Here is a 16,897-nt window from a genome sequence, read left to right as displayed (position 1 = left end):
TGGAATGGACAAAAAAGAGAAGAACTAATAGAATGGGTTATAAAACCCATCAACATTTTCTCCTTTTTAATATAATATGCAGCTCTTCTGCCGGTCATATTTAAAATAATCTTCTACCTTCAATGGATTTTCTCAGCCCTCTATTTGATTTTTCGTTCACCGTGTAATTTCATGTTTCTATATAGTGACTTATCAATAAAAATTGTAATAATAATAACTAGGTTCCAACCACTTGTTTTTGTTTATGTGCGAGTGACAAAAATCACCGCTGGCAACCGGCCACTGTAGCGACCCCACAAAATAGAATGAATAAAAAAAAAAGACAGAAGAACGGGTTATAAAACCATGAAACCAGAGCCGATCCATCGTCAGAGCCTTGATTAAGTCCACCCTACAGCCAAAGCCACCCAACAGATCGATCGACCACCGCGGGCCCGCTCCTAGATCGCCATGGCCACCGATGTCGCGGCGAACCCGGCCCTGGCGCCGGACACGGACGCGCCGGCCGGCGAGGGCCTGGAGCTGGCGCAGTTCGCGGCGGGGTGCTTCTGGAGTGTGGAGCTCGGGTACCAGCGCCTGCCCGGTGTGGCGCGCACGGAGGTGGGATACTCGCAGGGCCACCGCGACGCGCCCACCTACCGCGACGTCTGCGGCGGCGGCACGGGCCACGCCGAGGTGGTGCGCGTGCACTACGACCCCAAGGCGTGCCCCTACGACGTGCTCCTCGACGTCTTCTGGGCAAAGCACAACCCCACCACGCTCAACAGACAGGTGCGTTTCCTGTAAGCACTCCACGAGAGACTGTCGCCGGCGCCGGCGCCGGCCTAATGTAGAGCCAAAGATTCTCGAGCTGACCCGATCGCCGGCGTTGCAAGGTTCGATGAGCCATTGCAACTTGTTGCAAGGTTCAATGAACCTGGAACGGGTTTTGGCAGTGACCTCTTCAATTCTACTGCATTAAAAATGCGCCAAGTCCAGCCATTCGGGACCGTGAAACACAGTGGAGAACCTTTGGCTCTACATTGCTCCACGTGGCTAGTTTTTTTTATCCCAACTAGTTGACCCAGCTATTGACACTACAATTGGTGAAATGAAGAATATACTACTCCATAAACAGGTGATAACCAGATCTTAACTAAGAAGTGAGCATCCATCTATATCAGATCTGGAAAAGCTTCATAAACATGAACAATTAGTTTAAAAAAGAAACATCAACAACAATAAACAGGTTGCTGATAGAAAAATCTGATGCTGTTCTTTTGGCATTACTCTGTCCATTTCAATTGAACAGCAACTCGTTTAGCTAGACCTCGAGTCGATAAAGAAACGGTGCTGCTCCCCCATTTGTCAACGAGGCAATCACTAAACACATGATGTAATCTGTTGTCAGTAGACAGTCGCATCTCACAGTTACACGATGACCTATCTAACTGATAACTGATCACAACTCTGTGACGATGACCTATCCTAACTGATCACTGATCACAGCTCTGTTTGCTTGGCCCATGCATTCATCCATCAGGGCAACGACGTCGGGACGCAGTACCGGTCGGGCATTTACTACTACACAGCAGAGCAGGAGAAGCTGGCACAGGAGTCGCTGGCGGCGAAGCAAAACGAGTGGAAGGAGACGATCGTTACCGAGGTCCTGCCGGCGAGGCGGTTCTACCCCGCCGAGGAGTACCACCAGCAGTACCTCGAGAAGGGCGGGCAGTCTGCCAAGAAGAGCTGCAGCGACCCCATCCGCTGCTACGGTTGAATCCAGGCCGGCCGGCCGGCCGGCCGGCGGCGGCGGCGCGGCATATATGTACCAAGTATGTTTGTGTTGGAATAAGCGCATGGATTGTGAAAGTTCCGGTTAAGACTTGAGAACAATGGTATTTGCATGATGGGGGTCGGTCAGTATACCTTGCGTGCTTCCCCTGTTCATGTCACCTTTCTATAGTCGATGTGCAAGCCTAACCAGGAGCACGGCACGATGGATTTTGCTAGGCCTTGCTAGCTACTGCCACCGTCACGAATGTCTTATAAATTGTGCTTTTAGCTAGAATTATAAACCCCTTTATTCAAATATTCAACCTTTCAACTTGAGAATTCCCAGCTTTCACCATGAATTTCAAGAGCATTTCAACTCCGAATCAAGATCCACAAAATTAATTTCCTAATCTTTGGCTTCATGAGTCAACCTGCGTGCAGCGTGTCAACGTAGTCTAGCCGATGGTGCAAGGTCACGGTAAGTTCCAAAATTGACAACGATGGACTCCACAATGATGAAGCACACCTGCGTCTGCACTGTGAACAACTAAGGCCTGGTTTAGCACGATTCTAGATTCTCCTACAAACATTTCAGATTCGGTTTTTCCTTGAAAACATTTCTACTATGAATCAGAACCAATTTGTACAATCACTTAGCTAGTTTAGTAGATTCGGATTTCTAAAGATTGTATGCTAGAGGGGAAGATGATTCTAGTGAGAAACACCATATGATTCTCCTGCTAGTATAAAAAACATAAATATTTCTCTTGGTTTTTTTTGGCAAGAATTAGAAACCAAACTAACTCTTTAGAAATGATTCTTCTATTTCTAGCAAGAATGAGAAACGTTTCACGCTACCAAACGCACCCTAAGCTATACCACATAGATTTTAGGAGCAGACTAAGGCCCAGTTTGGTTGAAAGAATCGGTTCCAAACGGGGCGTTTGCAGATTGCTTCTCCATAAAAAATGGCCGAAACATTTTGAGATCATTGTACTGCGAGCGTGAAACGACTTTAGGCCAGTTTCACCCACAAAATACTTCCTCCTTCCGAAATCACCCTCCACCCGGCAAGGCTCCTGAGCTCGTCGCCCACACTGCCGCCGCATTCGCACTCTGCAGCGTGGAGGAGGAGCCTAGTGGCGGCGCGTGGAGGAGGAGATCTGCTCCTGAGTCCCAAGTCTCGCGGCCAAAGGCGAACTCGAGGACCATGGTGTTGCCTTTGAAGAAGGGTGCTATGAGGACGCAAGCCTTTGAAGAAGATGTGGATGATGAGGGAGAGCGCACAGAGGAGGAGAAGGTGCTCGGTCTCATCCGATCCGGCTGTTAATGGCGTGATCTATCCATTTCTGGCCGTGACGGGAGCAATGACGGCGAGGGGTTGAGGGAGAAAGCGGGGGACGATGAGGGAGGTATGGATATGGCACAGAGATGTAAGGAGAGAAGAAGGCCGTCGGCCAGCCAGCGGGAGGAGAGGGGACACGGTGCGTATGTGTCAGAGGGTGAACTCCTATCACAGGGATCCTGAGGGACCTCTTTTTGAGATTCGGCGGGAGATGATTCTGAATGTGTTTGTGGGAGGAATAAATAGGTGTAAATGCGATGGCAGGTGGGTGGAAAGATCGAATGCAGAACGCAGTAAATGCACTGGAGGGATTTTTAGATAGGTTCGGGCCGCACCACGCGTAATACCCTACTCCTGTGTGGATGCTATAAATACCCTGAGAATGTCTCTCAAGAATGTTGCTGGTTACAAGAATGTTTATCTATCCTAGAGCTTCGGGCTCCTTGTTCTTCGGTGGTCTCAGCTTCTATACTTGTACGAAGATGTTCTTCGGTCTCTGAGAATCCTCTGGAAGTCCTTCAGTTGTCTTTGTCCGTGTCCGCCGGCTCTCTTAAATACCCCCCGGCAGTAGCGTGCCCCGAAAGGGAGGGCATGAGTTCCAAGACGCCATAGATGGAAAGATAGTCATCATGGCCTCTACGCGAAGTGACGGGGGGTTTGAAAACGCGCCGCCGCCCGGTCTTCAGTCGTCATGATGGCGCTGGCGACGGGCGCCGTGGAGAGGGCCCACCGGGCAGCCGCAAAGCAGCCCAGTGTGCCCGCCCGGTCTTGTTCGTCTGACATAGCAGGGCGGCAGGCGGGGCGCCTCGGGCCTTGCGATGCCATCCCGAGGCGCGCCGGATGACGCTGGATGGGACCCGTGCATTAAATGCCCCCACGCCCTTCTGCCAGAATATGGTAGGGACTGACACCGAGCGTGGCAGGAGCAGTTGGAGGTGACAGGCCACGCGCCCTCTTAAATGCAGCATCGGGCCTTTCACAGGCTGACACCTCACCGCTGGACCCCTGTGGGGGCCACCGACGAAGAACTTCTTGAGCTGTCGGGGAATTGAGTGCTCGGGGGTCACTGTTCACCTCCCCGAGCACTCTCTCCCAGAAACGCCCTCTCTTGGTCCTCGGGGAACCGAGTGCTCGGGGGCCACTGTTCATGACCCCGAGCACTCTCTCCCGGAATTGACTGTTCGGATCCTTGGGGAACCGAGTGCTCGGGGGCCGCTGTTCGCAGCCCCAAGCACTCTCTCCTGGAACTACCTTCCTTGGGTCCTCGTGGTACTCGGGTGCTCGGGGGCCACTGTTCGCAGCCCCGAGCACATCCTTTTCGGTACTAGGCTTCTCTGGTTGCCGGGGGACTTGGGTGCTCGAGGGCTACTGTTTATGACCCCGAGCACTCTCTTTTCGATCACTTGGTCTTTGCAGATCATCGGGGAACCCGAGTACTCGGGGACCACTGTTCATGGCATCGAGCGCTCTTTTCCGAAACTTAGTCTTTTCGTACCTCGCGGAGATGAACCCCGCGGGAAGGCGCCACATGGCAGAATGCTGGTCTGACCTCGGGATTCGGGGACCCCTGGTTCCTGATTTACCGACAATATGGGTGGACCAGAGTGTGGAGGGGAGAGGGTAACGAGGAGTGAGAAAAGGATGAGGATCATAGAGAGAAAAGCAGTAAAATAATATTAGAAAAAACTAAAACAAACTATTATAACATGTATATTACTGAATGGGCAATAATTATTAGTTTATCACATAGCATATATGTAAAAAAAAGGGTATATGAGCACAAGGGCAAAGTGATCAGTTGCATCACAATTCCCTCTTTCAAGAAACCGGATTCAACCAGCTAGCTAAATAATTTTAGAGGTGATTCTGATTCAAAAGAAAAACATTTCTAGTAAGAATCCATAATCGAAACGTTTGTCAGAGAATTCGAATCCCTACTAAACATATCATAAGACGGGGTGGAAACCAACATCCTCGCTCGCACCACTAGATCACTGGTCCATCCTCTCGCTAGATAAGATGTTGACGGACAGATGAAGATTAGATGCTTAATTTCACTACCAAAAACACCTAGCAGTTTCTTTTATTTTGTTTTCTTTGCGAGACACCAAGCAGTCGATCAGTCACGGAGTTGCTTCGTTAGGGCATGAATAATATTATGTGTTTATAGCTAGATGTTTTAGAACATTGATCTTCGTTTAAACATATGTACCAATACACATAGACGGAGCTAGGGTTTTTTAGGTGTCATAAGATCAACTAAAAATCCCAAATATTAGTATAGATTAGCTCTATGTTTGCAAAAAAAATTCACAAAATAGATTAGTGTCATAGATAGACCAGAATTCTCGTACAGTAGCGGGCAATACAATTAAAAAAACACGCTTTTTTTATAAGCACCCTTCCCTTGTACGTGCTCTTACTTAGCTACAGCGACCTTTCTTTAATGGCATGGGGCCAACACAAACGGTCCATCGAATACAGGTGGCAGGTGGCGCTCCTGATCTGACGGATCCGGCCCCCCTACACCGCCCACCGACCACGACGCTACTCAGAGTTGACCTGACCGCCCGAAATGGCCGGCGGCGACCTGCGCAGCCTCGCCGCTGTAGCGACCGCGGTGACCGCGTGCATGGGCTACGTGCGTTTCGCCACGCGCCGCCTCTGCCCGGGGCTGCCCCGCCTTGCCGCGTTCCTCCCGGTGCTCGCCGTCCTCCCCTTCCTCCCGCTCGCCTTCCGCGCGCTCCACCCGCGCTCCATCTCCGGGTTCTTCCTCGTCTGGGTCGCCGAGTTCAAGCTCCTCCTCCTCGCCTCCGACCAGGGGCCGCTCCACCCGTCCCTACCGATCCCGTCCTTTGTCGCCGTCGCCACTTTCCCCGTCACGCTCCGGGATCCCAACCGCAACCCCAAGAGCGCCCCGAGATCGGGTCTCGGCCTCGTCGCCTCCGCCGTCATGGCCGCGCTGCTCGCGGTCATCGTATCGCTGTACCGGTACAAGGAGCGCATGAACGAGTACGTCCTGCTCACGCTGTACTCCCTGCACATGTACCTCATGCTTGAGCTCGTCCTGGCGGCGGCCGCGGCGGCGGCGCGCGCGCTGCTGGGCGTCGACCTGGAGCCGCAGTTCGACCGGCCGTACCTCTCGGCGTCGCTCCGGGACTTCTGGGGCCGTCGGTGGAACCTCTCGGTGTCGGCCCTGCTCCGCCAGTGCGTGCACCACCCCGTGCGCGCGCGCCTCGGCGGCGGACCCCTCGGCGCCGCAGCGGGGATGCTCGCGGCGTTCGTCGTGTCCGGCCTCATGCACGAGGTGATGTTCTCCTACGTCACGCTGCGGCCGCCCACTGGGGAGGCGACGGCGTTCTTCGCGCTGCACGGGGCGTGCGCGGTGGCGGAGGGGTGGTGGGCCGCGCACAGAGGGTGGCCGCGCCCGCCGCGCGTCGTGGCAACGCCGCTGACGCTGGCGTTCGTGCTCGCCACGGGGTTCTGTCTGTTCTTCCCGCCGATCACGAGGCCTGGCGCCGACAAGCAGGTGGTCGCGGAGTGCGAGGCGATGGTCGCATTCGTGCGGGACGCCGCAGGCTGGGCGGTCGGCTCCGCCCGGTCAGTCTTGTCCGGCCGCTCGTAGACTGGACGGGCGCGTCACGCGCGAACGAGCCCGACTCCGTCGGCGTCCAACGCACTCGTCACCACGATGGACCGCAGGTACGACCCGGCTCTGGCTGGCCTCCGCCGTAGTTACTACTTACTGGTACTTCGAGACGAAAAATCCTTGAAACCGAAGCTGAACTCGGTGGCTTCCGTTTCCATTTCTGCTGGCTAGCACTCTTCTTCGATCTGTAAACACATGGAAAAATTTGCTCAATAGCCCAAATATCGGTTTTATTTTTTTGGCGAACAAGGCTTGAATGTACTATGAAGCACAGAATTACAACAAGGTCCCTGGATAAACTCAAAATTACAAAAGGAAACAAAAGTCTCCAGGAGCAGCACTGGAGCCGACCACCGTAAAGCTCGCTGGACCACCGCATCAGCGCGTGGAGGCAGAGACTCCGGAGGAAGGGCAGTAACAAATCCAACAAAGCAAAACGGAGAGACATCACACATGGATACGCCGCAAAAGAAGCGAACAGACGAGCGCAGTCCTGCTGGCATACTTCTGTCCGCGAAAATGCTGATGAAAGAACACCGGTCGTCGCTATGACAGATCAAGGATCTGGCATCGTCGAACATGCCAGCGACCCAGAAGACAAATCCGCTGCCGCCGATTAGATCAGCGACCCGGAAAGAGGGGAACCCAAACCAGGGAAGGGATTCACACATCCAACAAGCCCAGCCGTAGACGGGCTCAGGCAGACGTATATGCTCCAAACATCGCCAGAGTTCGCACGGAAGCCGTCGCCGGCATCGTCGACAAAGAGGAGAAAACAACAGGAACCTCCATGAGCACACAACGCCACCAGGGACCTGGACCTATGCCGAATCGGTCCTTACCGTAGGGATCGCTGGCGCCGGACACCAGGAACAAAAGCCACCATACGACCATCCATGGGGAAACCCTAACTACCATGCCAAGGAAGCCTATACTAGGTACATTTACAGATCGACCAACAAGAGACTGGTTCCCCCGCCCACCGGTGCCGGAGAGACCGCCGAAGGGGAGGGGAACCGATAAATCTGGTTCCTTTGCTACGGTAGAGAGGCGAAGAAAAGAGAGAGACCGATCTACCGTAGCAAAGGAGGGGAAAAGCTGCATACCAGCATCGCGTGTTTTGATAAATATCGGTATTTTGATAAATAATGACACGGAATACGTACTAGATTGCGTTATAATATCCTAACGTGTCAAATGAACGGCTCTGGCAGAGACACTATGCACAAGCCTAGTGGAAATTTTGCATCCTGTCACACTTTCCATCCAATTTACTACCGATTTTGCATCCCGTCTGATACGACTTACAAAGAAAATAGAAAACAACCTGCCTAGCTCTTGGATCTCATACCATAAGCCTGACTTAGTTGACCTTTCCCCAGTGTGCGAAAGGAGGAGATTAACAAGGCGAAGAAGCACGTGTGTGCCTAGGTATGGTGGTGCATATTAAGTGGGTAACCCTGATATATCTATCGATTATCTTAGTATACGAGAGAGAAAAGAGTCATATGGATCAGAAAAAATGATCTGAATAACTAATTGATATGAGCATCTAATGGTCTAGATTAAATCAAAGAGTTTATATTGAATATAATTAATAAATATCTATAGTTGAAATTAAAAACTATGAAAAGTTAGCGGTTTGATTTCTGTACGATTTAGGAAACAAAATATCTACATAAAGAGTCCAAATAAAATAAAATAAAATAATAATTGAAAATAGGGTTATAATAGAAAAAGAGAAGGATCCATATCAAATATAATCTTAGAAAAAAATTAAATTATTATACAAATCAAATACCAAAAAGAGTTCATATAAAATACCATTAATCAAATGTTACTATAATAAAATATTACAGCAAAACTAACTACACTGTTAATATATGCCACTTACTAGTTTGTACTTAAAAAACATAGTGTGTTAAACCCTCAAGCTCCCTGTCGACCGCCGTCATTGAATTTGTAGTGACATGACTTACCACTACGTACTTCCTGGCCCGCCCATGCGGTGAACCAAACTATCACGTTGAATTTTTTACTTTTTAGCTCATTTAAAAAAAATTATAAATAGATTCTTAATAAAACGTTATCTAGAAATTTACCCTTTCGTACGTTATGACTTTTGGCGTTATTGAATTATTCTTAGACGTCATTTGTTTTAACGTCATAGAATATCCATTGTAAGCTCTCATTGACGTGGTATCCCGTGACGTGACGTTAATAGCACAGTAACAGTACAGTACAAAGCAGCATCTGTAACAGTGCCCTCTACTCTGCCTGATGTGACGTACGGACCAAACAACACATCACTTGCCACAACATCTACATATTCTTTCATCGATTTTCTTTGGTTGGAGGGAGGATATTAAAAATTAAAAATTAGAAACTTATTCTTCATTTGTTAGTTTTTATATTATTTGCATGTATGGAAAAAATGATTTTTTCTTCAATGGATGTTGCAATATTATCTATTATATTATTATTACAAAATTACCACATTAATAAAAAAAGAATCTAGTCCACTCATTGTTACAAACATCTAACAATATAGATTAATAAATAGCTAAATTCAGAAAATAAAGAGTCTATATCAAATACGATTAATAAATATCTAAATTCGAATTAAAAATTATGAAAAATTAGCGGTTCGATTCCCGTACGGTTTGGAAAGTAAAATATCTAAATAAAGAGTCCAAATAAAATTAAATTAACAATAATAAAATTAGGGCTACAATAGAAAAAATAAGGATCCATATCAAATATAGTCTTATAAAAATCAATTTATTATAAAATCATATACCTAGATAAAGAGTCCATATAAAATACAATTAATCAATGGCTAAAATTCATAATAAAAATAATTAAAAAGTCAATTTTCTTACTAAGATAATATATTAAGAAGCATCGTGTAGCTCAAGTTTACCACATCAAACAGACAATAGGCAAGGCAAACCAATTCTGATTTTGATTAGGCTACATACACATGTCGTACGATTTTGATAGTTGATCAAAACGTATATAATTTTTATAAGAATTTTGTCATTTAGTAACAAAACACATAAAAATAAAAAAAATAAAAATTATGTTAGTAAAAAAGAAAAATATTTATGCTCCAAATTTGTACCTAAGTCGTATATACGGATTGGTACGAGACTAATTTTTAATAAAAAATTATCTGATAAATATTACAGTAAAATTAGCCACGCTATTGACGTAAGCCATCTTGCTAGTTTGCATATATGCAGACTATATAATCTGGTGATCACTTTTTCATGGATGCTGCTATATTAGTAACTTGTACTCCCTTTGCGTATGTGTCACATAGGACTAAGGGACGGTGATCTGTCGTGTTGCAGCTTGACCAGGTTGTAGTATATCCCTCCACGTCCTGCGGCGATGAGCTCGCTGTGCCGTCCTCTCTCCACCACCTTCCCGTTCTTCACCACCGCGATCGTGTCGGACTTCTGCACCGTGAAGAGGCGGTGCGCCACGACGACGCACGTCCTCCCCTGCAGCATCCTGTCGACGGCGTCCTGCACCAGCCTCTCCGACACGGCGTCCAGCGCGCTCGTCGCCTCGTCCAGCAGCAGGATCCTCGCGTTCTTGAGTATCGCACGCGCCAGCGCTACCCGCTGCCTCTGCCCGCCCGACAGCTGTGCCCCTCGCTCCCCGACGCGCGCGTCGTAGCCGCCCTCCATTGCGCTATTGCAAGGAATCAAGCAGGTTTCAGTCGAAGGACAAATCAAAAACCGCGCCGTCCCTGACCGGTGGAATTGCAGCGATCTGTACCTGATGAACTCGTGGGCGTTGGCAAGCATGGCGGCGTTGGTCACCTCGTCCTCGGTGGCGTGCTCATCGCCGTACATGATGTTGTCGCGTATCGTGCCGGAGAATAGCGTCGGCTCCTGGTTGACAAGCGCGACGTGCGACCGGAGGTGTGCCAGTTTGTAGCTCTTGATGTCCCTGCCGTCGATCAGAACCGAGCCTTTCTGCACGTCATAGAAACGCTCGACCAGGCCGATCACCGTGGACTTGCCGGACCCGCTCGGCCCGACGAGCGCCACCGTCTTCCCCGCGCCTATCTCAAGGCTGAAGTTGGCGAGCACGGCCACCTCTGGCCGCGTCGGGTAGCTGAAATGCACATTTCTGAACTCGATGGCGCCATTGATGTCCTTCTGCTTCTGTTCCCTCTTCCTGTTTGACTCTTTGACTTCGTCACCGTCGTCCTTGATCATCGGTTCACGGTCCAGCGTGTCAAGGACGGACCGCACGACGTCACCTCCCTGAGCTAGGTCGGACGTCAAGCTCCCGGCGTCGGCGATCACCCTTCCCATGGTCATGAGCATGAAGAACACCTGGAACAAGTGTGTGGGAGTGATGAGCCCCTTGGCCATGAGCCTGCCTCCGTACCACAGAGCAAGCGCCATGCTGCCCGTGTTGCTGAACTGGCACAGGGACAGGCAGAAGCCGGAGAGCCAGGACTGCACCCTATTGTCCTTCCTGGGCCCCTCCTGCGCCGCCTCGTACAGGCGGAGCATCCGCCGCTGTGACGAGAACGCGGTGATGGTCCGATGATTCACCACGGCCTCGCTGGCGAGCTGGCTACCCTGCACCTGAGCCTTCTTGGCCTTCATGGACATGGCCGTCATGAGGACCTTCTTGAAATAGAAGCTTGCGATGATCAGCGGCTGCATGGCCATCATGACCACCGCGAGCCGCCACGACACGGCGATTGCCAGAGAGAATCCCAGCGTCGCGTTGGCGGCCGCCTGCACCAGGAGGCACATGCGGTCGCCGACGAGGGAGCGGACCTTGGTCGCCTGCGTCGCCAAACGCGCACAGACCGCCGCGCTCGAGTTGTCGTCCTCGTCGAACCACCCGACCTCGAAGGAAAGGATCTTGGCGAGCATCTGTCCCCGGACGCGCTCTGTCAGGCGCTCGCCCATCACGGCGAAGTTGTAGTGCTGCACGATGTTCGCAGTGATGCAGACGATGGCAATGCCGAGGAAGACAAGGGAGTACAGCCTGCTCAGAGTTCAGACAAACGTTAGTGCCTTCCTGCTCTGCAACAGGGAGCATTGATGGACATATGGATCTTAGTTGTATTAGTATTTGTACCTGGTCTTCGAACGGATGAGGCCATCGTCGCCGAGGAAATACACCTCCGGCAACGAGCCGAGGCTGTAGGAGTACAGCGGCAGTACCGCGCCGAATATGATCGCGCCGGCGCACCCGAGCAGAGCTTGCTTCCACTCTGGCCGATTCATTGTGAGCAAGCGGAGCTGCGACGGCTTGCGGTCGCGCTTTGCATGGTAGCGGTCGAGCTCGCTGTCTTCCACTGGGTGTTCGACCGACCGGAACGACGGCACCGGGCTTGGATGGGCGCTGCTGACCACGGACATGATCTCGACGCTCTGGAACGACATCCTGCTGCTCTCCGCTTCTACTTCAACCACGCGGTGGCGTTCCTCTCTGGCCAGGGACGCCTTCTGCATGTGCACCATCCTGGCGTAGACCCCGCATTCGCCGCCGTCCACGCCGACGAGCTCGTCGTGCGTGCCGTACTCCACCACGCGGCCCGCGTGGAGTACCGCGATCATGTCAGCCTTACGGATTGTTGAGAGGCGGTGCGCTACGGTGATGGTTGTCCGGCCCACAGACGCCCGGTCAAGCGCATCCTGCACTGCGCGCTCCGATTCGGAGTCCAGCGCGCTGGTTGCCTCGTCCAGGAGCAGGATCTTGGGGTCCCGGATGAGCGCGCGAGCGATGGCGATGCGCTGCTTTTGCCCTCCAGACAGCTGCGTCCCGAATTGCCCAACCTGCGGCGAAAGTACTGTGATCAATGTACCTACTACTTTTAGTGCATTTTGTGGCTAGAATCTTAAATTGTTGCATACATTGGTTTCGTATCCATGGGGCAATGTGGTGATGAAGTCATGAGCATTGGCCATCTTCGCCGCCGCAACGACTTGCTTCAGCGACGCCGTCTCGTTGCCGAACAGTATGTTCTCCCTGATGGACGTGGCGAACAGCACTGGCTCCTGGCTCACCAGGCCTATCTGACTCCTGAGCCACTCCACGTTGAGCGTGTCGATGGCATGGCCGTCCAGCAATATCTCGCCCATGTCCGGGCTGTAGAACCTCTGCAGCAAGGAGACCACGGTTGACTTCCCGGACCCGCTCCCGCCTACGAGGCCAATGGTAGCGCCCTCGGAGATGGTCAGGGTCACGCCGTTGAGCACCGGCGTGTCCGGCCTCGATGGGTACGAGAAGTGCACGTCCTTGAACACGATCTGGCCCCTGATTTTCTCCTTGACGGCGCCCTTCTTGCCGGCCGCTTCGAGAGGCGGCAGCTTGTCGATCATTTCGCGCATCCGCGCCGCCGCCGTCGCGGCGTCGACGAAGTACCGCAGGTTTGGCAGCGCCACCATGATGGACCTGAAACCACAAAGCAATGCCATCAGCTCTGCTTCTTTTGACTTGACGAACGAACGGTGACAATGAGTTTGCATGCCTTACATTCCCGCCAAGACGATGCAGATGGAGGCGACGAAGACGTGGCCGCCCTGCGCGTGCAAGTGAATGACCAGTAGGCTGCCGAGCCACGACATGAAGGACCAGACGGCGTAGATGACGCCCATGCTCCCGATGACGGCTCCCTTGATAAGCCCCTGCTTGATGCCGAGCGCCGTGCTCCGCGCCAGCGCGCGCCTGAACCGCTCCAGTGTCTGCCCCTCCCCGCCATACGCCACCACCGTGCGGATGGACGACACCGCCTGCTCGGCGACGCCGCCGGCCTCCTCGTACGCCGCGCGGGCCTCCCCCGCCGCGGCGACCATACGCTTGCCCAGCAGCACGCTCGGCACGACGAAGAGGAGCGTGAACGGGAGGCCCGCCAGCGCCAGCCGCCACGCGAAGACGAAGGACACGGCCAGCGAGCCGAAGAAGAGCGTCATGTTGGCCAGAACATTCGGCAGCTGAAACATGACGACGCGACCCCGCTGAGCAACAAAATAAACTGCAGTACATATGCGTGCTGCTGCGTTTGTCATCAAATCTGGTGGCACGAAGAGAGCGTCGTGTGCGTGCAAGGAGAGACCTTCTCGGCGAGGAAGTCTTGGATGGTGTCGGCGTCGTCGGAGATGGTGGAGATAACCCGGAACGTTGTGGCCTGCGAGGATGGCGCCGCGGCGTCGAAGAACTCCACCTGCTGCCGCAGGACGGCCTCGAGGTACAGCCGCCGCATCCTCGATGCCTGCCGCTCGGCAGTCCGGGTCCAGCACAGCCCCTCTAGAGAGCAACAGTTTTCACCGAGTGGACTATTTTGGTAAGCGTCACGTTAAAAACACATGAGCCAAGCAGACCAGGTGAAGTCAACGGTTTTTAGCTGCAGCTTACCTAGGAAGGAGCAGGCGCCTACCGCAACTGCGACGTACAGCAACCGAAGCGCGAACTGAAAGGACATCGCACAAGAGTAAGATGCACCACACGGGGCGAACAGGTCAGGTACGCCGTGGTTCACGGTTTACCTTGTCGACGGCGCCGGAGCTGAAGGCGCTCCCGGCGCCGCCGTAGCTGTTGACGATGTCCCCGAGGACGAGCATGGAGAGCGGCTGCATCATGCCGTCGCCGAAGCTCCCCAGCACGCCGAGCGCCATCAGGCACCGGTCGCGCCCGTCGGCGTAGCGAACCAGCTCCAGGAACGACGCCTTCTCCTTGGCCCCGGCCATCGGACCCAACCACAACCAAGAGTACTCTCAGCTCTCAGTTGCTGCTCCTTTTGAAGTGAATAATCAGGAGCTCATTGGGCCTTGGAGCTGGGTAGATGGAATGGAACCAGCTAGTGATCGGCTGACTGCCGCTGCAGGCCGCGGACGCCAATCAGATGGCTTGATCCGGGGAAGCTCCTTGTCACGTAGCCCGGTGTCGCGCGGAGCTTTTCGAGTAACGAATATGCCGCTGCCGAAGGAGACGTCTGATCGATCGATGGATCGTGCTTATTCCTGAGGTTCGCTGCACAGCTTCGGTGCTTGTCCCGAGCGATGCGGCCAAATCGAGCCCATGGAAGCACAGACGGGAATATATGAGTCGTACCTGCGATCGACATCGTCGCAGTTCGCATGCTGCCAAAAAAAAAAACAGCATGATGGAATGAGTACATGCATTATTCGTCTTTTCCTTTTCATATCCCTTCCAACGATCCCATGGAATTCGGAACATGGAATGAGGTCAACTGCAATTTCGTTGACGGCCGAAATGGCAATCACCAACGTGTTATTAGCAAAAGGCATCTCTCTACTGGTTCGGACGGTCGGGCCCCTCTCTGCACTGTTTCGGGCCCGTTTGGCAGAGCTCCAGATTCAGCTTCTGAGCTGAATCTGGAGGAGCTCTGCCAAACGGCAGAATTTGGCTTTAGCTCCCTGAGTGAATCACTTCTCCTGATTCACTGAAATGAACTAGAAGCTGAGGAGCTGAAAAAAGTAGCTTCTCCTGAGGAGCTGACCACGCTGATTCTCCTGATTCATAGAGTTTATCCTAGAGAATCATTAAGAATCACTTTCAGCCACAGAATCACTTCCTCAGAGAATCAATTTTTTTTAGAGAATTTGAATCAGGAGAAGCTCTGCCAAACAGGCCCTTCTTCTCAGGCCTTGCTCCTTACCCATGTTGAGTTTTAGCTTCAATAAGACAAATCTATATGTATCGATGAATTATTGGAAGGGGAGTGTCTATATATTCATCTTTCGAGTGAACGTCTCTGGAATTTTGTGCTACATTGCTCGCCAAAAAATAGTGATGTTCCAACATTTTGCTCAGGCCGGAGGACATCGAAGAGTCGCTGTTCGCCGGCAAGCTGTAGAGCAGCCTGGCCGGCGAGTTTTCTTACCCTGATCTGATCATCAGGACAAGCGGCGAGCAGATGCTGTGCAACATCATGCTTCGGCAGTCAGCGTACCCGGAGCTCTTCTTCACCAACACACTGTGGCCTGGTTTCCGGGAGGGCGCGAGGCTGAGTGCCTCCAAGCATTGGGCTCGTTCCAATGTATGAGAGCGCTGTTACGGTACCCCTTTAACCTCTTAGGAGGTAAGAGGTAAAATAAAATCTGGAGCGTTGATTAATAGAAGGAAGAAAATAAAAAAAAAATGGATTAATCTATTTACCGGCGACTACCGGTTACCAAAGGCTGGTTGCCTTCCTTTTCTCCCCGAGCGCTCTCTCCCCGATTCCTTTCCCTGCCGATCTCCACGAGCGTCTTTCGATATTTTCGTGCCCGTACCACAAATCACGGATGGAGATATGCTGCAGTGCGGTTCCGCAAACCACGGCATCATCCGAAGGGAAGGAGGGCGGCGGCACTGCATCCGCCGTGCGCGAAGGGAGGGAGGCGGTCCTGGTGTTGGGGAAGGAGGGCGGTGGCGGCATTGCATCCGCCGTGCGCGAATGGAGGCAGGGCGGTGCCAGCGGTGGAGAAGGAGGGCAGCGGCCTAAATTAGTGCAGATTGAGGTCTGAGGACCCTCCTCCTCTGGTTTTGCCTCCTTCCAAGAATCCGAGGTACTCCCATCACCCCTGTTTCCTGATTCAATCCAGTAGTTCTCTGCAGCTTCTTAACCCCGCAGCGGCTCTCTAGGTTTTGTTTGATGATTTTACTGCGGGGTGTGTAAACATGTCTTGTTATGTCAAGTTGTTGCTTTTTCTGGTCGTGTTTTGGAGTTGGCGTTTGCAGAATATAAGTATAACTTGTGCAGAAGAATGAAGACGAACCCTTTTGAATGAAATTTTGGGAATGATGGATATATGGATTGTATTGTGTTTATTGTGGCATTACCTTCGAGTCACTGAATTTTTATTACAATTAGGTTCGGGTGTAGAACAGGATCCATCTTGCTGCTGTGATCCATGCAATATGATTTTACCTGCCATGTCTTTTACATTGTGGTTTGGTTAACTGCTTCTGGGAAGGAGCTTTAGCAAGAGATGGAAATTGATGATCCATCTGGGCTTATGAGTCAGGAATATATCCGGGTTCACAGTTGTTAGCAGCTGCCATCCGTGTTTTTTAGGTGAAAATTGATGATCTATCTGGGCTTATGAGTCAGGAATATATCTGGGTTCACAGTTGTTAGCAGCTGCTATATATACTCTTGA

General features: G+C 51.8%; 3 protein-coding genes across 3 annotated transcripts; 2 read left to right on the top strand and 1 right to left on the bottom strand.

Annotated features, from left to right (window-relative positions):
- The first annotated feature begins 348 nt into the window (after positions 1-348).
- LOC133924439 (peptide methionine sulfoxide reductase A2-1) lies at positions 349-1,905 on the top strand. The gene is made up of 2 exons (XM_062369961.1): positions 349-771; positions 1,523-1,905. Exons 1-2 carry the CDS (start codon positions 451-453, stop codon positions 1,757-1,759), a joined length of 558 nt encoding a protein of 185 aa, XP_062225945.1. The 5' UTR covers positions 349-450; the 3' UTR covers positions 1,760-1,905.
- Positions 1,906-5,502: 3,597 nt separating this feature from the next.
- On the top strand, positions 5,503-6,989 carry LOC133924437 (probable long-chain-alcohol O-fatty-acyltransferase 5). The gene has a single exon (XM_062369959.1). It carries the CDS (start codon positions 5,676-5,678, stop codon positions 6,723-6,725), a length of 1,050 nt encoding a protein of 349 aa, XP_062225943.1. The 5' UTR covers positions 5,503-5,675; the 3' UTR covers positions 6,726-6,989.
- Positions 6,990-10,010: 3,021 nt separating this feature from the next.
- Positions 10,011-14,565, bottom strand: LOC133924438 (ABC transporter B family member 15-like). The gene is made up of 8 exons (XM_062369960.1): positions 14,279-14,565; positions 14,148-14,202; positions 13,849-14,039; positions 13,269-13,726; positions 12,647-13,187; positions 11,868-12,568; positions 10,539-11,774; positions 10,011-10,451 (listed from the first exon to the last, which is right to left on the bottom strand). Exons 1-8 carry the CDS (start codon positions 14,477-14,479, stop codon positions 10,067-10,069), a joined length of 3,768 nt encoding a protein of 1,255 aa, XP_062225944.1. The 5' UTR covers positions 14,480-14,565; the 3' UTR covers positions 10,011-10,066.
- Between the last annotated feature and the right edge of the window lie 2,332 nt (positions 14,566-16,897).

The sequence above is a fragment of the Phragmites australis genome, chromosome 7 (genome assembly GCF_958298935.1).
Source record: "Phragmites australis chromosome 7, lpPhrAust1.1, whole genome shotgun sequence".
Classification (NCBI taxonomy): Eukaryota; Viridiplantae; Streptophyta; class Magnoliopsida; order Poales; family Poaceae; genus Phragmites; species Phragmites australis.
This window is presented reverse-complemented; position numbering and strand designations above follow the sequence as displayed.